Below are 20,209 nucleotides of genomic sequence, written 5' to 3' on the forward strand. Positions count from 1 at the left end.
TTACGGATTAATAATTATCTGCTGAACTATCCAACACTCACTGTGCTTATCAGCGTTGACTTTATTGGCTTCATTGGCCTTTCGACAATCATTGTGGCTATCAATGACGGATACTTTGGCTTTTTGGGCTGGCATCACACGAAATCGGTTAATATCAAAGTTGATTAATCCATCACTAACGCAATGAGCAGCAGTCAATACGAAATTATGTCGTATTAGGACACCACCACAGGAGTATTCGAACTGTTGTGTATCGTTTTTGTCATAAATAGCAACTGACCATGGTGAAATGTGCAGATGCGTTTCTGGGCCATTTACAGACATTGACGTTTGCAGCTCGTTTACTCCGCATTTTATAGAGCAAGATTCATCTCTATTACCAGAATGTTTCCAAGTTCCGTTGTCAAGACACACCGAGGTAAACTTCGAATTAGTTTCTTTGTATTCAGGTAAACAATCATAAGTAACTGTGGTTCCTGGTTCCAAACTGGGTGCCGAGTTGCATGCTATATTTTCTCCGTTCCGTGTCTTACACTTTGGTTCCATCGAGTCCAGGCAATACAATTCAGTTGTAGTGCACATTTCTAGATAAAAAGAAAAAAGTAAATTGATAAATATTAATTTTGTAAGATGATGTTGAAAATTCTATTAAAAAGTACACACTGCCGCATCTTGGTTTGGGTGAAGCGTCCTGAGAGCGTAGTTGCCATTTTCTGCCTCGACAACGAAATGTTTCTTCACGTAGAATTTTTGGGAACAACATTAAGTTCTTCGAACAGTTGAACTTTACATTCGCGTCAATTAAAGGTGGTTTTATCTTCTCTACGCAATTTGTGCCGTCGTTTGAGCATTTCCAAATGCGCAAATTTGCTTTATAATGCTCATAAGTATCTAATCTGCAGCCCAAATCTCCATTAGTTTTTGGGTTCTTATTACGATTGTCCACACACTTTGGTAATTCATGTAACCATGTTCCATTTCCATTTTCGTCAATCGTGCACACATTCCACTTTATGCCCTCGAAGTCTTCATCAGAATCGTAGCACTCAAATTGAACTGCACCGCTTGCATAGACAAAATAATGCGTTTCATTATTTTCCTTCTTAGCATACATTGTTGTGTTCCCCGTAAATTTTAAACCATTTCTCTTAGGCTCTACACATGTAACTGCCTGCTTCGGAATCCATTTTTCGTTGAATTGGCAATGAGTTTCCAACTCATCAGAGCCATCGAGGCAATCATATATGTTGTCGCACAGTTGACTACTATTATAGATGATCTTTCCATTGCCACACTGGAAATGGGGATACTTAAGTTCTTGCATGCACATCTCTATAGACTCATCCCGGCCATTCGGACAATCGAACTTGTTATCACATATTTTATCCGCGGAAATACAATCGTCTTGGGTTAAAGCTTGGCATGAGAGCTGAGGTCTATAAATAAATTAAATTATATAATTACCACAAGTATTCAAATTTATGTATGTCTACATTTTAGTGAAGTGCAGAATAATCTTTTACGACCTTCATTTAACATAAAACGAATAAATGTTCTTAAAAAACATCAACAATTAAGCTGAAGACCTTTGTAGCCACTTTAGTAATAGTAATAGTGTTAGCGTTAATTTGATCTATTACTTACCTTTTTAAATAATTAATTAACTAACATCAATAATTAAGCCAAATTCATCACCATTTTTTTTCTTTAAATTTTGAAAAAATTGGAATACAAAAATATCATAAAGGCTTGGTAGCTCGATATAATTATACATTAAAAATATAAAAAAAAAAATACAAAATAAAATGTCAGCCAACGCAACTAAGACTCATAATAAGTAGTCTGTCTGTAACAGTTTGTGAGTTCTAGATATTCATACAGACACACGCACATGGCAATGATGACCCTGTCAAGAATATATTATATATACTTTATAGGGTCAGAGATGCCTTCTTCTGCCTGTTACATATGTACATTTCATGTAGGCACAAAGATATAATACCCTTCTACCCTTAAGGGTAGAGGGTGCTTTTATATGCTGGGAAAAGCCATGCAATACTAACTATAGTCCTTATGATTCATGAAAATTTGATTGCGATCGGATGATAACATAAATGTCAAATATATTAAAGAAAAACTTTTGTATGACTTTCTACGGGTCTTAGTTGCTTTGGGCTACAATCTGGTATTTTGGCAAATTTTTAGTATTTTTGTGGTATATTTATTAGGTATGTGTTAAAATAATACCGCAATAGTTTGATTTTATTCAAAATTAGCGCACACAAATATCGACTTATATATAGAAGCAGTCTTAGTCTGTCTCTGAACCTAATACGATACACTCAGCGTCAAAGAGAATGGAAAGAGACGAACACCATGAAAGAGAAAAATAAAAGTCAACCATCTACAGAAAATTTTATACGATGTATTGCTCTCGCTCAATTAGCACATGGGAGCAAAAGGGAGAGTCATTAGATTAGGCCATTTATGATAAAAGCAGTTACGTTTTATTCATTCAAAGGGTAAAGAAACGCATCGAAATTATTTGCGATTGTATTGAGCAGACAGAAATAAACAACAAATATTTTTTTCGAATTAATTTTATGATTTTTATATATTGATTAAAAAGGTGGAATGCCCAGAAATAAAATTACTCATATTTCTTTGATCCTTTTCTCTCTTACTCAAGCAAATGTGATTATAACATGTTTTGTTCAAAATTGCCAATCTCAGCATTAGAGAATTCTCTGTTATTTCATTTAAAAATATTATATCCTAATATGGACATTGAAAAACGGAGTGAAGTAATTATACATAAATTTCATTTCATCACAAATCGAACACATTTTATGGAGATAATAGAGCTTTTTACAGTACTTTTATGTTTTAGTGCAACTTTTAACCAAGATGTTGGTAAAATCGTCAGAGTTTTTAAAAGCACTTACAAAATCCACAGATGACGTGAATTTGATGGATATGGAACATTTTGATATTATTTTCTTAAGTGTTTAAGAAAAATGGTTTTTATTTTTGTTATCGCTATTGTCAAGTGAATTTAAACGTATTTGTATAATTATTACGTACTTTTTACACGTCGAATTTTGAATTCGTAGATCCAGCTTTATTTCTTCCTCCTTACAGATCGCAGTCGATTCATCAGATTGATCGATACAATCAATTTTTTTTATTGCACATTTGAGATTTAGCGATAGGCACTCCATTTGCACAGTAGAAAGTTTGAGGACGGCTAGTTATGGGATTTTTGCAATTAACATGTAACTCATCCTCGCCAAAAGAACACTCTTTTGTTCCATTACACACTGCACTAAGTCTAAGACACTTTTTATCAAAAGGGCATTCAAAAAAACAGTACCCATTGCATAGTACGAATAGGATGCCTAGCAGAATCACTAAATTCACGAGGGTTATGCGATTGAACATAATGTCAAAAGTCTTCACTGAGCTCACAATTCAGACTGCCTTACCATTGCTCTCGACAGTCAATTTATACTTCTTATTACAGTGAAAACGTCTTAACGAATACACTTCATAGCGAACCTTTTGCTTATGACATTTTGTGTAGTTTCGTCTTTCAGGGGCGCTCACTTCCCTTAAAAAATCCGAGAGTTACTTAAACAACCAAGAGAGATTTCACTGTGCTCATTTAGAGAGCTCGAGAGCTTATGCCCGATAAATAAAGTGCATATGAGTAATTCTCTGACGGATGTCGCGTGCATCCATCTTTACAGTGAAAAAAACATAAACTCAAACAATTTTAAAAATAAGTGAAGGTTATTCTTAAAGCTTTGGATTGGCACTATTTTTATAGCTAAGATACCTTTTCTTATTTTTAAAATTCTTTCAGGTTATGTTTTTGTTCACTGCAAAGATGTATGTGTTTTATTATTTTCAATTTTTAAGCTGATGAGCTACAATTACAACAATATGACTAATTTTATCACAAAGCGGAAGTTAGGATGCTATTATATAACGCAAATATTATGAGTTCATAATAGTTTTAAAGATTTAGCCAATGGTTTGACCGAATTTACAAAATTTCAAAGTGTGCTCGACTGTGAGATATCAGCTAACCATTTTGAATAAAAGCAAAATATTCCAGTATTATTTTCAAAATATACCGAAAATATTACAAAATACTAAAAATATACCGAACGGTATATTTGTTATATCGATATAGTACCACATTCAAAATATACCATAGACGGCACAATATACCAGATTGTCGGCCAAAGCAACTCAGACCCCTAATAAGTAGGCGTTTTTGCCTATACAAAAGTATTTCTTCTAGCTTAAAATTACGCTTGTTATTCGATTTTGATTTTGATTTGCGGGGCGGAAGTGGGTATAGCAAAAATTTTAAACAAACTTGATCTGCGTGCAAACATAACAAATACTGTCGAAAAATTATAGTCGCTGAGATCTAGGTGTTCATACGGACAGACGGACATAGATCGTCTCGGCTGTTGACGCTGATCAAGAATATATATACTTTATAGGGTCAGAGATGCCTCCTTCTACCTGTTACATACATTTCTTGCCGGCAGAAAGTTACCTTCTACCCTATGGGTAACGGGTATAAAAATGACTTACCATAGCAAACCACTTAAGCGTTTATTATTTAAAGTGATAACTAAATTATATATAAACAACAAGGTTCTGAAAAGGCATCTTCCAAATTACATCAGTGCTGCCAGTTTAAGAATTCTAGCAACCTTTCAACAAATTTGCAACTTTTTTTTTAAATGCTATTAGCTGCAAATCTAGCAATATTTTTTTCGCAATTTTTCATTTATACTTTGCTTAAAGCCTTTTTATTCTGTATTCCCTTTTTGTCATTTGAGTTCACTGACTTGAAAAGTTAACTGCATTTCAAAAATTCACTGTGTCAAGTGTTTCTTATTATTTTTTGAAATGAAATAAAGATGTCAAAAGTATACAAACAACATTTATAAGGTTAATTTGGAATTTAAATAATTTTAATAAAAATAAAATAAATCAAATATTAACTTTATATATGTATATAAACTGATATGGACTACATAGACTTGAAAAATGTTGCCATAATTCTGTACTTCCCTATGAGTACTCACTTAAAGTTACCGGAAAGGAAAAGTACATGGATATTAATGAAGCAGAAGAATTGGACGCTATTCTAAGCATTTTGTACAAGGTGTTAACAAAATAAGATACGAAATCCTTTTTATTTTAATGTATTTTATTCCAAAATTAATTAAAAATGTATATACTCTATGAAAAATAACATTTAGAAGATTTGACCATTTTTGTTGGCAATTTTTTGATAATTTTTAGCAATTTTTAAAAACTTTTTTCTCAAATCTAGCAATTTTTACTCCGGAAATTCAGGCAGCACTGCCCTACATACATATGTATATACGAGAATGTATGTATATTCTTAATCAGCCGAGATGATATATTTTTGGAATGTGCATAGTACAATATACAAATTTTTTAGTATTTTCTGTATATTCATTTGGTATGTTTGAAATTAATACCGCACGGTTTGGCTTTTATTCAAATTGAGTAGAGGGGGATCTCACAGTTCATGTAGTGAAATGTATTATATTTATAATTTTATTTTAATAAATAAACTTTCAATTTAAAATATTGTAACTTATGTGCTAGCATAACATAAATTAATCACACGTGATTCTCAACCATTTCACCTGTCGGTCACAATCCTCCAACAACTTTCTTTTCATTGGAAATTGCAAAAGCGATGTCTGTGAAGTTGTTTCAGTTTGAAATTGCAGGAGCGATGTCTGAGAAGTTGTATCTTTATTTTCCTCGATTTCAATTGAAAGTCCACTCTCCAGATTTGAAATATATGGTTCACTGCTTACATTTGTATTAACGAAATCCACCTCACCAATGTGTTTCAATAGATTTTTGAAACTCTCATCGATTTCCACTCCATTTTCTTGGAGAACTTCCAGAATTTCTTTATTATTTATATATATATTCTCCTTCTTTTGGGGAATTGAACTATTTTGATATTCGATTTTTTCCAAATTGTTTGATTCCGAATCTACTTCGCTAATCATGTTTACACTATCGGAATTTTTACTTCCAATTGTCAGTTTCGTATCATCTTCTTGACTTTTACCAGCGTCTTTTAGCTCACAAACTTCCATTAGAGAATTGATTATATATTCAATAATATTTTTAGATAGGACAGCATCGCAATTAGAAATATTTGAGCTTGTGTTTTCTTGAAGTTCGCTTGTGAAAGTCATTTCTTTTTTTATTTGAAACATATTCATCACATTCTTTAGGTAACTCAACTAGCTCTATTGCATTTTCATTTATAGTATTTTGACTTTCGTTAGAAGTTGCGTCATTGATATTGAATTTTCTATCGCATAAAGTTCTAAAGATTTGCTCTTTAGCCAGCCATCCAACTCTTCGCCATTTTTCCATTACATCTGGAACGATTTTGCTACCGAATAGAGATCGATTTAATGCCACATTTTCTTCATCAAGAGTGACGTCGGCCAATTGCGTAAATAGGTTGGGGGTAAAGTCATATCGGACACTGCCATCGTTGTCAACAATCCCATATTCGTTTAAATAGTATTTGCCATTTAGTTCATTAATTATGCCAAAACGTAGTCCCACTTCCAAAGACTTGCGCAACTGAGCCGCATAATAGCGACGTCTCCATGAGGAGCCCAATTTTTGAAGAGCCACAGCAAGAATATCATCCCAATCACTGGGTGGATTGAGTTGCATCATTGCGGCGCTTAAATAAATAGCAAATGTAGCCATTGTTTTGATTTATATATTTTTTTATTTTTCTTGTGATCTGATGTTGTAAACGTTGGCGTATGGAATCTATTTCATTTAACTCGATTTCAATGTAGATGTTTAAAGTGATAGTCATTGCAAAGTAAACTTGGGTTGATATTAATATTTTCCATATACGTAAAAGTGCAAACATTCGACAGACAGACAGTCGCATTTTTCAGATTCCAACATGTGCCTGTAAATATGACAAGAATTTTAACCCTTTTTGTGAGGCAAAAGAAGGTCAAACGAAAAAAAAGGTAAAACAAAATATGGCCACGTTGCTGATCAAAAATAACAAACGGCATGTCAAACATGCGGCTGCAAAAAATGTTGCCCTTTATTTGATAACAAAAAAAAAAACGAATGTACTATAAAAGGCAAGCTAATTTTACATCGACTATTGAATACCCTAATAGTTAGTATTTGCATTATAATTATAGATTATTGAGCAATGATTTCTTATCTCTGTTATATAAATATTTAAATTCATTTATTTATATTATAAAATGTATTTTGATGAATTCATCCCTATTGACATTTGTAGGGTAATCAAATATTCCCATGCTCCCATTATTCTTCTCTCTGGACTCAAATGTCGCAGATGCTGACATGGAAAAATGCGCAAGGCATACAAAGCAAACTATCCAAACGCAGCTCCCTTTAGCCCAACATGCGACGTAATGAAGTCATGAAAATACAAAACATGTTCACACACAGCTTGGACGCATGGACACTGAAAAATATTCGCCATTTCCCGCAGAAAAAGATCTACTTATATACATATGCTATGCATTATAAACCAGGTGCAGCCATAAACGAGGCCAATGAATTTTGTTGGCTTGGCATTTAAGCCAAATGCTTGGTTAATTCAACACCATAAGTTGCATAAGCAAAGATTACAACGAAAAAAAAAACAAAAACCACTACCCTGCAAATTTGCAAATTTGTATATGTATAAAAGGGAAAAAACTTAAAAATGTAATTTTCTTTTCGTGTTGCACAAAACAACAATGATATAAATTCTAGGTAAATGCAAAAATTGACCGACTATTTAATCCCTCTTTACAGCCAAGAAAGTTATTTTGGTGGATATTGGGTTTATTTGATTTCAGAGATTTATTTATATCAGAGATCAAATTCAATACATTCGTATAATTGTTGAAAAATACACTTCTACAAAAATTTTAAATTAAACAAAAATTTAAATCAAATCTTTCATTACTCAGAAGTAAAAACTCTAACTACAATGCCATATATTGTATAATTCTAGTGACTTACACTTGATTTCTGGCAATGCATTTATGTATTTAGATTTTTAACTCATTTAGTTCAACAAAATATAGTTGCAACATATGTTCAATATTTTCGCGTAATTGCGTCGAATAATCTCAAACAAAATTTTGGGGTATCAAAGTTATGCAAAACCAGAAAGTTTGTAATCGCCATATGCTGCCATGTCGCTGTGGAAAATAACATACATACATTATACCTGAAGAAACCCTTTAGAGGCGCTGTCCACTTGCAGCCTCTTTATGCTTTTGCATAGTCCGGAAAATGGTTGTTGTCTCTTCTTATACATAGTGTACTATGTGTGTGGGCAAGCCATTAATTCAGCTGGCATACAATTAAATTTGCATTTCTTTCATTTTTTCGCTTTTATACCCGCTACCCATTGGGTAGAAGGGTATTATTACTTTGTGCCTGCAGGAAATGTATGTAACAGGTGGAAGAAAGCATCTCCGACCCTATAAAGTATCTTGATCAGGGTCAGCCATGTCCGTCTTTACGTCTGTCTGTCTGTCCGTCTGTCGGTATGAACACCTAGATCTCAGAGACTATAAGAGATTGAGCTATAATTTTTTTCGACTGCATTTGTTATGTTTGCACGCAGATCAAGTTTGATTAAAATTTTTGCCATACCTACTTCTACCTTCTTAACGAAAATCGAATAACTATCGCAATTTTGAAGCTAGTATTGGTATTTTTGGTATATGCAATAATAACTTCTAATATATAATTATTATATATTATATAACTCATTATGATTCCTGAATATTGGATTACGATCAGATACAAATTGTAGGGGTCATAGTTGCTGTGGCTAACAATTTGGTATATTTCGCACTCTACGGTATATTTTTAAATATATTATAATTTAAATATACCAAATGGTATATGTGTAGCATTTTTCGGTATATTAATTTGGTATATTTTAAGAATAATACCGCACTATTTTGCTTTTATTCAAAATTGGTAGCGGGTGTTTCACAGTCGAGCACACTCGACTGTAACTTGCTTACTTGTTTTTTTGTTGTATTCTTCTTTTACTTCGCCGCTGCTACACCTGACCTGAACACCTTCGCTGTGGGGCAGCATTCCGTCGCTGAGCTGAGCTGAGCTCAGGACACGCAGCATCACCTCCATGACTTTTAGCTGATTAACATTTGTGCTCTTCCCTTGTGCTCAGCAAAATGCAATTTTCCAACTAAAATAAAAAGCAAAAGAGCAGCAAGTGGCAACCGTTATGTAAATTTACATCCACCATATATGTATGTGCTTATACATACACATACACAATACATACTATATACATATACCATATATATTATATTATAAGCGAGTACTCGCCGCGTCGCTTGGGGGCCTTGTGCCGAAGTGTATATGTGTTAAAAGTGCAATAAACATTAATTTTCCATACCATTTTGTTTTCTACTTTTCGCTTTCTTCTCTGTATCTTGTTTCACTTTTCTACCAGCTGCCCGCTGTGCGCACTGTGGCAGTTCTTTAAGTTATGATCAAAAAAAGAGAGAAAAAACTTTGCAAACTTCACAGAAGAAGAAGGAGAAGGAACCAGGAGCACAGTATAAACAATGCAGAGCTCAAGTTATTTACCTAGCTACTAGTAGCTGTGATTTCAAATTATTACCTGAAACTTAGAATCAAGTTGTTGAGTGCTCGAATTGCAAACAATTTTAGACATGCAACCAAATAAAAATTCAACAGCTGTTTGTTATTCATTCCACTTAAAATTTCCATTAAAAAATGTAATTTAATCAATTATGTTAATAGTGTGAATTCTCGTGGATTAAATTGCCGACAACAAATTCGACAGCTTGTCAAATTCTTATATATCAAACTTAAATATGATTTGACATTATAAAATACATAAAAGAAATACATTAACAAACAATAATATAGTATTTAATATTGATATGTTATTAATTCCATTTCTTTGTTATTGAATCCTTAAAAAAGATCAATTTTGTAAGCTGTTTAATATTTTAAGCATATTATTTCAATTTCAGCATTATTATAAACTAAATTTGTAATAAACTAAATAAATATTTCTCTAGGCAAAATTAAATTAATGTTAAAGATAAAAGTCGATTGAGAAATTCTCCTAAATTCCTGATTAAAAAAATGTTAATGCATTAAATTCGTTAGCAAACTGAATTTCCAATGCTTGAAGCCATACTAAAATATTACGAGAATCAAATTAAATTATTGGGCAACCAATCTTTACTAAAACCCTCAAACACGAACTTTGAGCAAAATGCATAATTGCCCTTTGATAACAGTTTAGTCAACATTAAATGAATTGATTGCTCAATTAATTATAAAGGGATTGATTAAGTTTCAACACTAAATGTGAATATCTTGAGCTTAAAGCTAAACAGCTTGTTAGCATATTTGGTAGTCATTAAATAACTTAAATCGCATTAGTTAGTTTCAGGCATTTTGAAATTATTGAAGACTCAATGCCAAAGCATTCGACATAATTGCATTCATTATGCTAAGCTAATCGATTGGAAATGTGTTAATATTAATACTGACAAATGAGTCACATTGATTCTTGTTCAACTGCATTAAGTGGATTCATTTACCTGTGGCTAACTGTGAATTCCACTCTAACATTTATAGTTATTATTATTTTCTCTCTCTCTCTCTCTCTCTCTCTCTCTCTCTCTCTCTTTCTGCCTCTGCACACTCTCTCGAGGTGGAGGATTGAAAACCACAGTAGTAAAGCATTTACAATTTCCATTTCTGCAATGTAAAAGTTGACAGCTTTCGTGCAGAAATGTGCTGCAAACTTTGTGTAATTTAGTTAAAATTACATGTGAGTATTTCTGTGTGTAGACAAGCAAACTCAGAATATTACACACACACACAAATACATATATATATATATGTAAAGTATATATGGAATTGCTTGTGATAAACGCGTTGCGTAATTAGTGCAAAAGTTTCAGTTACATTAGCCAACACGCGAGGTATTAAAGTGAATAGAAAGGATTAGTGAGCTGCTTTCATATTGCACCTGGACTTTATTCCCCAACTTCTCTTCTTTCTGCGAATGCGTAAAACTAATTGCAGTTTGTACATCACAGCTTAAACTTTTTACATAATGCTCTCTTATGACTCTTATTAAGGTGCGACTCGTTTAGTAAATCTATTCATTACATTATTATTCATTGGGGTTTCCAAATGAAAGTATGGTGAAAACCTATACTTTAATGTGATTTCAATATTTGATAAACTATAGAAATATTCTGGAAAACAGAGCGGTATTATTCTTAAAATATACCGAATTAGTATACCTCAAAAATACTAATAATCATCAATTGCTATATTTAATATATATGTATATAGCACTGCAATTTAAATATACCATAAAGTATAAAATTTACCAGATTGTCAACCAAAGCTGCTAAGTATTTCTTAAATAACTTCTAAAAATTTTATGTGACCGCAACAATTTTTTCAGGAATCATAAATACTGTTGTTGTTATTGTATGCACCAAAATCTAACGTTTCTAACAACGCTTGCTATTCGATCAAGTATATATTATATATACTTTATGGGGTTCTTCTGCCTGATTTCCTGGGGACACAAAGTTATAATACCCTTCTGTCCTACCCGTCGCGAGTATAAAGAGCTTTAATCTTTACTAATAGTTCAAAAGATAGATTTTGTCATTAATCCTGTAAATTATGTTATTGAAGTTATTATAATAAACTTAAAATAATAAATTGAAATTTGTATTCCGTTCGATATTTAATATTTTCGCGTAATACATATTGTCAAAATTATCTGTAAGACATTGGCTAATCTCTAAAGTAAACTAAGCTTAATGTATGATTTTACCTTTTTTAAGTAGAAGATGCGCAAAGTGGCAAAGCAAACACAAACGTAATACGTTAATAATGGCCAACACATGCTTGCACTTAGCGACAGCGAGAAGAAAAGACAAAGGGAGAGAGAGACAGAGAATGACAGGGGATAATACACTTAGAAAAAAATTTTAAAAACATAAATGACTCGAAAAATCTCTACTCATTGAGTTAAGAGCGAAAAGACAAAAAAAAAACATGTAATCACTTGTTAAAATCTTTAATCTTAAAAGAAAATTCAAATCCAGTTTTAGAATATAATTGAACAGGTTTCAAATTAAAGTTGATCTTTTTTGTAGAACGTAATTTTTCCTATTACGAGAGAGTGTTTTCTGTATTCTTAAAACAAGAATGATTTAAGGCATCTCTACTTGATAGGCAAGGAGCGTTAACACAAGACTTTAAATCAATAAAACTTTATTCAAGATTTATTTATTTTTCACTTAATTCTATGTGAAATACTTAATAAAATAAAATAAATCTTTATTTTAAATCTCAATCTTGTGATCTGAAAATATATTTTCAAGATTTTTTGCGAAAGTCGAAAAGTTTTTAAAGCAAACTTTTTTCTATTGCTTAGAACGTATACCATATTTTTCTCTCAGTGCAGCAGATAGAGTAAGTTGAAGTTTAAGCAGTAAGTCTGCTCACATTGTTGCCGCGATTTGCATTACGGGCATTGCTCAGTTTTCAGTCAAGTCAAAATGCAACGAAGACCGCCTGCATAGTTAGTTTAGAATCCTTTCCACTTCCCACTTACCACTTTCTCCTTCTTTGAATGCTTCCCAGCTGGCAATCTGCGCGAAATTGCGCGCTCAACTGTAAGCAACTTGGCCAGCACTAGGAAGAGCCGAAGGAGAACCAAGTTGGAGGGGAGGGGGAATGGGGGTCGAATGCCGTCCTGACAGCAGCCAGGACAAAACAAAAGGCAAATGCGCGCATTTTGCCAGCTGCACTTTAGTTTGCACTTTTCGCTTTCTTTGCATAAATTCTCGCGGCCAGGCACAAACTGAGTTTACTCTGCTGCAGAAATGAGCACGCACAAAAAATGTGTGCGGGGGTTTCTAGCTAGCTAGCTACATATATATATACTATCTATGTGTGTGCGCGTGTGTGTGTGTGTGTGTGATTTTCCGTTGAATTTTAAGCCAACACACAAAAGCATAATGGAAAACGCCAACAGAGCGCAATGAAGTATGCAATGCAAAACGGCAGCCGCAGTCACAAAATGGGCTAGTTGGGCAACACACACACACACAGATACACACAGACAGCAGCAGCGACAAGATATAAGATACATCTACCGCATATAGAAAGAGTTTCATGGCCAGGCATCCGAAATGGCACAAAAATGGCACAGACTGATGTTGCCCCTTATTCTCTCACTGTGTCTGCGGTTGAGCGAAGGCGTGGGCGTTGCGTGTGGGCGTGGCAATGGCTGCTCTCAAGGCAACTTGTTCGTAAACATGAATCGTAAACTTTGATGGCAAAAAGGCAACAACAACAACCAGCAACCAACAACATCAAGCCGTATATTGTTGCTGCTAAAAACAGACAAGAGGTCATCACAGATAACTATGCGAATGTTACGCTAATTTACCATCTTTCTTTCTCTGTCTCAATATCTCAGCTACTTTGAATTCCCTGCAGTCAAATAATTTCAAAAAATCTATTTTTTGTTTTCTTTGCTTTCAATTTGTATTTTAATTCATGCTGACAACGTATGCAAACTAAAACGAAGTGTGCACAAAATTTTATTCTGTATGTTTTCATCTAAATATTAAAAATAATTAAATATTATTAGTAAAGTGCGAATCAATTAATTTATTTATGTAGTTCAATAAAGAATTTCTGTTTATTTTCTCTGAGCAACAATAAATTTCATTAATATATACAAAAAAAATTATAAACACAACAGTTGATTTAAAAACAAATTTCGCTCTAGTTTAAGATTATTCAGACTGAATTTTTTCGCATGCGAATACGATTTATTATTTTTATTGCCAAAGCAAAAAAAATGTTTTAACACTTATTTATTTTCAATTTGAATGAATGCAACAGAAATGTGATTACTTTTATTTATTTATTATATTAAATCCATTCTTTAATATTACATTTAATAGAACAGAGCCTACTGTTCATAGATATCTCGTCTATCTTCCTATAAATACAGCCCAATATTCTCCGAAATTCCTTGTTCACAAAATAAGATTTTATGTTTTTCAATAACACAAAATAACAGTGACTCTTTGTGTTATATTGTATATAATATTTAACAAATACAAGTTCTGGTTTTTCTACTGCATTGCTTAGTTTACTTTATTTGGAATCGATTTTTGATGTCTCCATAAAATCACAAATAAAATTAATTATTGAATAATAAGCTTAAACTGACAATGGACCTTCAAATAGTAGATAAATTTAATTTCTCGTATGAACGGGAGATTTCATCTTTTAAAATAAGTGTTCCCGCTGAACAATTTAGCATGATGTGCAGTAAAGAGTTTTGGCCGGAACACCTATTAGTTAAAGAATTTGTTGCGAAAAAGAAAAATCGGTCTCCGGTTTCTCTTCCTGGTAGTGGCAAGAATTTGATTGCAAAGCCTTCTTCTATGTCTGTCAGTTCAAAAAACTAACATCCTCTTTACTTCTTGGCTATCAGAATGTAAGAGGTATTTGTAGTAAACTTACTGACTTATATTTAAATAGTGTATCTTTCCCTTTCAATGTCATTGCCTTTACTGAAACGTGGTTAAAAAATGACATCCTTGATACGGAAATCTTTTCTAGTAGATTTTCCGTATACAGACGTGACCGCAAGGTACGTCGCGGTGGTGGGGTTTTAATCGCAGTAGATGCTCAATTAAATTCAGAATTGATTGATCACACTTCTGACATTGAACTAGTGGCTGTTAGATTATCCTTTGGTAGTTTAAACATTTTTATTTCTTGCTCATATATCCCTCCTGCTTCATATGATGCTTTATATTTAGCTCATTTTTCTATTATTAATGACATTTCTAATATGCTTTCTGATCGGGATCACTTTATTGTCCTTGGTGATTTTAATATAGTTGGGGTGTCATGGCTTTCAGCCGAGAATATAAATGGACTTTCCCCCTCTGTATCCCATGTTTTTATTGATAGTCTCTTCGGGGTATCATTGTCTCAGATTAATGATATTCCAAATTGCTTAAACAGGTCTCTAGATCTTATTTTTGTTTTAGACCCAGATTCATGTTCTCTATCGAGAATATCTCCTATATCTTCCCCTGAAGACCCTTACCATCCCACTTTAGAAATTACGTTGGAGTTCCCATTTATTGCGTCAGAATCGAGTGTACGTTGTGGTGAGCTTTCTCGTTGTTTTCGGAAAACCGATTTTGAGAAACTTTCTCTGCTTATATCTCGAACTGACTGGTCCCAACTTTCTTTGTTTACAAACTTGGATATAGCGGTGGAATTTTTTTATTCTACTTTAAACTCGCTATTTGATGCTTGTGTTCCATCAAGTATTCCACATTTGTCTGATAAACCCTTATGGTTTACCAAGAAATTATCGAATTTAAAAAATCGTAAGTCGAGACTTTACAAAAAATTCAAAGGAACTGGCTCTTTTGATTTTCTCCGCTATTCTGTTGCTCAAGCTGCTTTTCGCACTCATAACAATGAGTGTTATAATAATTATTTGAGTAGGTGCTGAATAAGATTTCAGCGTGATCCAAAGCGATTTTACGACTTCGTTAACTCGAAGCGTAGATCCGCGTCATCACCAGCATTTATGTCTTTGGAGAATATGACAGTATCTAATGGTCATAATGTTGCCGATTTATTTGCGGACTTTTTCCAAACGACATATTCTGTCCCAAGTTCTCAAAATTCCTTTTCTTATCCTTATCAGTTAAATTCATCTAATTGTATTTTTGGTCCTTTAATTACTGAAAGCTCTATTTTAACGGAACTATTGGCTATAAAACCTGTTTTTCGGCTGGTCGATGGAGTACCTAGTTGTGTGCTAAGGTATTGTGCTGGTAGTATCTGTAAACCGCTTTTAAATTGTTTGAATTATCCGTTAACTCATGTTCTTTTCCTAAAATCTGGAAAAATCATACATTATACCTATCCTAAAAAAGGGAGCAAATCTAAAGTTCAAAATTATCGCGGTATATCTAAATTGTCTGCGATTCCGAAAGCATTTGAAAAAATTATAACTTCTCAACTGCAACATCTGTGTAAATCTATAATTTCACCTTACCAACATGGGTTTGTGAAGTCTAGATCCACTTCTACTAACTTATTGGAGTTCTCTTCTATTGTAATTAAAGGATTCGAGAATAAAATGCAAACGGATGTCATTTATACCGATTTTAGTAAAGCTTTTGACTCTGTAAATCATCACCTTTTACTGTATGCTTAATGTTTTAGGGTTTCCTCATAGCCTAATTGAGTGGATATCCTCATACCTTTCCAACAGAATTCAGAATGTTTATTTTAATGGTTTTGTATCTAAATGTGTTCAAGTCACTTCTGGTGTGCCCCAGGGCAGTCATTTGGGTCCTCTATTGTTCACTTTGTTCATAAATGATCTTCCTTCTGTTATTGAGCATTCCCGTGTACTTATGTACGCCGATGACGTTAAGCTTTGCCTGACATTTAATGATAGTCTTGCGAGCTCACTGTTACAATGTGACCTTAATCGTCTAGAATCTTGGTGCAGAGTAAATATGTTACATCTGAACTGCAATAAGTGTAAGTTTATGACCTTTTGTAGGGGTTCTTCCCAGTTAAATAACTATATGTTATATGATACTCCTCTTGAGCGAATTGAAGGTGTGAATGACTTAGGGGTTCTGCTTGATGCAAAACTAAAATTCGATAAACATATTCTGTCTGCTGTAAATAGGGCCATGGGTGTTTTGGGATTTATAAAACGCTGGTCGAAAGAGTTCAATGATCCCTACATCACTAAGACTTTATACGTCTCACTGGTTCGTCCTATCCTTGAGTACGGATCTTTGTCTGGAATCCCCAGTACAGGGTTTATCAAGATAGGATTGAATCGGTGCAGAAACAATTCTTATTATTTGCTCTTCGTAGTTTAAATTGGAATCCTAATATTAGATTACCACCGTATCGAAGTAGACTTTTATTACTAAACCTTCCTTCTCTTTCTGACCGTAGAACTATGCAAGGTGCTGTTTTTATACAGAGACTAATTAATGGTGAAATAGACTCTTTGGAGCTGTTAAGTCAAATTAGTTTTGCAGTTCCTGTCAGGATCACTAGGAATTTTCTTCCTCTTGTCATTTCACGTAGATCTACTAACTTTGCTTGCCATAATCCCTTCCGTATTCTATGTGTGAACTATAATAATCTCAATAACGTAGTTTGCTCTAGTAAATCTATTCCTTTGCTTAAAACCTTATTATTAGCTTTTTGCTTTGCCTTATGTTTATTGATTACTATATACTTATATTTAAAACTAAAAAGATGATCGGGAGATGAAAGCGGCAAAGACTCTGCAGTGGCGGCGGACGAAAAACTGACGAAACTTATTGAGGGGAGAGTGTGTCTCCTGGAGATGTACTCCCGTAATATCGATACTCGCGTGAGTTATCGAGTTTTGTTGATCACGAGAACTGAAAGGGGTTGCCACAGTACCCCCCTCCTAGAGTTCCAGTTGGGAAAGATACTTTGCTGGGAATCTGATTTGTCGTCCTGATCTTGACACTTTCTCGAGTGTCTGAGCAGTTGGCGCTGTCGTCTGCTCCTGTGTTGGAGGCGGTACGTCTTTGAAGATGTAAGCTGGTTTAAGTCGATCGATGGAAACCTTGTTTTCCTTTGTGTGGCCCTTGAGTGTAAAATATTTGTCGTGTTTTGTTACCACTTCGAAAGGACCCTCGTAGTTTGCTTCCAACGGGGTTTTCACTCGATCCACTCGAACGAAGACGTGGGTACAATGGTTTAGGTCCGGGTGGACAAATTCTTGCGGTGTATGATGGTGCACTGGCTTAGTGGTTGGCAGTTGAGACATGGTTTTTTGAAGAGCCTCGGTGAACTCGGACTCAGTGTGTTTTTGTGTGCTCGGTGCAAAAAATCCGCCTGGCACCCGTAGTGTGGTGCCATAAACCATTTCCGCAGGGCTCAGCCCGATGTCGCTTTTGATTGTTGTGCGTAGGCCGAGTAGGATTAGATGCAGGAACTACTCCAGTTGATTGGATCGACGCATTTTAAAGCAGCTTTTAACGTTCTGTGCCAGCGTTCGATCATACCATTGGCTTGTGGGTGGTACGCCGTCGTCCGCAGGTGCTTAAAACCACAAATTTTGGAAAGCTCTTGGAATAATGTAGACTCGAATTGTCGACCCAGATCGGTTGTGATGTGAAGAGGAATACCGTACTGAGCGAACCAGCCCGATATCAGTGCGTTGGCTACAGATTTTGCTGTGATGTCTACTAAAGGAATTGCTGCGGGCCATCGTGAGAATCGATCGATACACGTGAGGCAGTATCGGTATCCGTTCGATGAAGGCAGCGGGCCGACTATGTCGATATTTATGTGTTCGAAACGGGTGTCGCTGGCGGTGTACTCTCCTAGTGGCGATTTGGTGTGACGTTGGATTTTGGCCTTCTGGCACGGGATACAAGAGCGTACGATTTTAGCGACATCCTTCGCCATGCGGGGCCAAACGTAGTGTTTTCCGACCAACTTGTTTGTTGCCTTAACTCCCGGATGGCTCAGCGAATGTAGGGCCTCAACCACGGTTTGGCGTAGGCACAAACGGACGTGTATGGTTATTGGCGACGTGGCAGTACAATTGTTTGTTTGAGCCTGCAAGAGACAATTTTGTTAGTGAGATGGGTTTTCGGCGTCAGACTTGAGTAGCGATTGTAGTTCCGCATCGTTTTCCTGTTCCAGTGCCATCTCGTCGAAGTTTATGTGTTTGATGGCATCGATGCGTGAGAGAAGATCAGCCACGTTGCAGAGATGTGCCGGATATCGGTGCTGAATTGGCTGATAAAATCCAGTTGCCGAGCGCGTCGAGGTGATGCTTTCTCGCTGTTTTGACTGAAGGCGTACATAAGCGGCTTGTGGTCGGTGAAAATAACGAAATTCCTGCCCTCCAGTGCGTACTTGAAGTGCAAAACGGCCTGATAGATGGCAGTCAGTTCTCTATCGTAGGTGCTGTACTTCTTTTGCGTCGATGTGAATTTCCTGGAGAAGAATCCCAGTGGTTGTGTCTGCCCGTTGATGACCTGATGTACTACGGCTCCCATAGCGTCGTCGGACGCGTCGGTGGTTAGAGTTAATTGTGAGTTTGGTGCCATGTAATTCAACAACGTAGCGTTTGCAAGCTCGTTCTTGCAGGCGGTGAATGCGTAGTCGGCTTCTGTAGACCAAAGTATCGGGGTTTTGTCGTTCTTTTTATTGCCTTGGATCAGCGTCTGGAGTATGTGCTGGTTCTCGGCTGCTCGTGGGATAAACGGCCTATAGAAATTAATCATACCCAGAAACTTTTTTAGGTCTTTAGCGATAAGCGGTTTTTTAAAATGCCGTATGGCTTCCACTTTGGCTTCGGATGGTTTTAAACCGTGCTGACTGATGTCGTGTCCCAGGAATGTAAGTTGTGTCTTACCGAATTGGCACTTCTCAAAGTTTACGGTGAGATGTGCCTTCCGAAGGCGGTCGAGGATTGTGCAGGTGCGTCTCGTGCTGTGCCTCGGATTCTGAAGCGATCAAAATGTCGTCGCTGCAAAAACGAAGTCGAGGCCTTGTATGACGTTGTTTATGTGACGTTGAAAAGTTTGCGCTGCGTTGCGCAGACCGAACGTCATGAACAAGAAGAATAGCCCAAAAGGCGTGATAATTGCTGTTTTGGGAATATCTTGTGTTCGACAGGAATCTGGTGATATGCTTTTGCAGGTCGATTTTCGAAAATATCTTCTTACCGTATAAGATGCTCGTTACATCCAGTATGTACGGAATAGGATATCGATCCGGCACGGTTACGTTGTTCAGTGCTCGGTAGTCGCCGCACGGACGCCACTCTCCATTTGCTTTCTTTACCAGGTGCAAAGGGCTGGACCAGTTGCTATTTGAGGGACGGCATATTCCTTTCTCGATGAGGTAGGAGAACTCGGATTGTGCAGCTTTGAGTTTGTCGGGCGCTAGTCGTCGGGCGCGGGCGTGAGTAGGCGGCCCGTTGGTC

At 35.4% G+C, this 20,209-nt stretch overlaps 2 protein-coding genes across 10 annotated transcripts in view; one reads left to right on the top strand and one right to left on the bottom strand.

The window, feature by feature from the left end:
* Positions 1-20,209, top strand: part of LOC133836016 (neuroligin-1) — an 85,519-nt gene that overhangs the window by 60,248 nt on the left and 5,062 nt on the right. The window lies entirely within an intron of this gene.
* The window catches only part of LOC133836018 (modular serine protease-like), a 29,573-nt gene that overhangs the window by 625 nt on the left and 8,739 nt on the right, over positions 1-20,209 (bottom strand). Inside the window, exons 1-3 of one of the 2 annotated variants that reach the window (XM_062266285.1) lie at positions 3,085-3,476; positions 664-1,436; positions 5-584 (exon numbers count right to left, since the gene is read on the bottom strand). In XM_062266285.1, the coding sequence (XP_062122269.1) occupies positions 5-584; positions 664-1,436; positions 3,085-3,221 (1,490 nt within the window). In that variant the 5' untranslated portion in view covers positions 3,222-3,476. Of the gene's footprint in view, positions 1-4; positions 585-663; positions 1,437-3,084; positions 3,477-20,209 lie in introns of those variants that run through there. The other variant, XM_062266286.1, reaches the window with a different exon arrangement.

This window comes from Drosophila sulfurigaster, chromosome 2R, assembly GCF_023558435.1.
Source record: "Drosophila sulfurigaster albostrigata strain 15112-1811.04 chromosome 2R, ASM2355843v2, whole genome shotgun sequence".
NCBI classification, from domain to species: Eukaryota; Metazoa; Arthropoda; class Insecta; order Diptera; family Drosophilidae; genus Drosophila; species Drosophila sulfurigaster.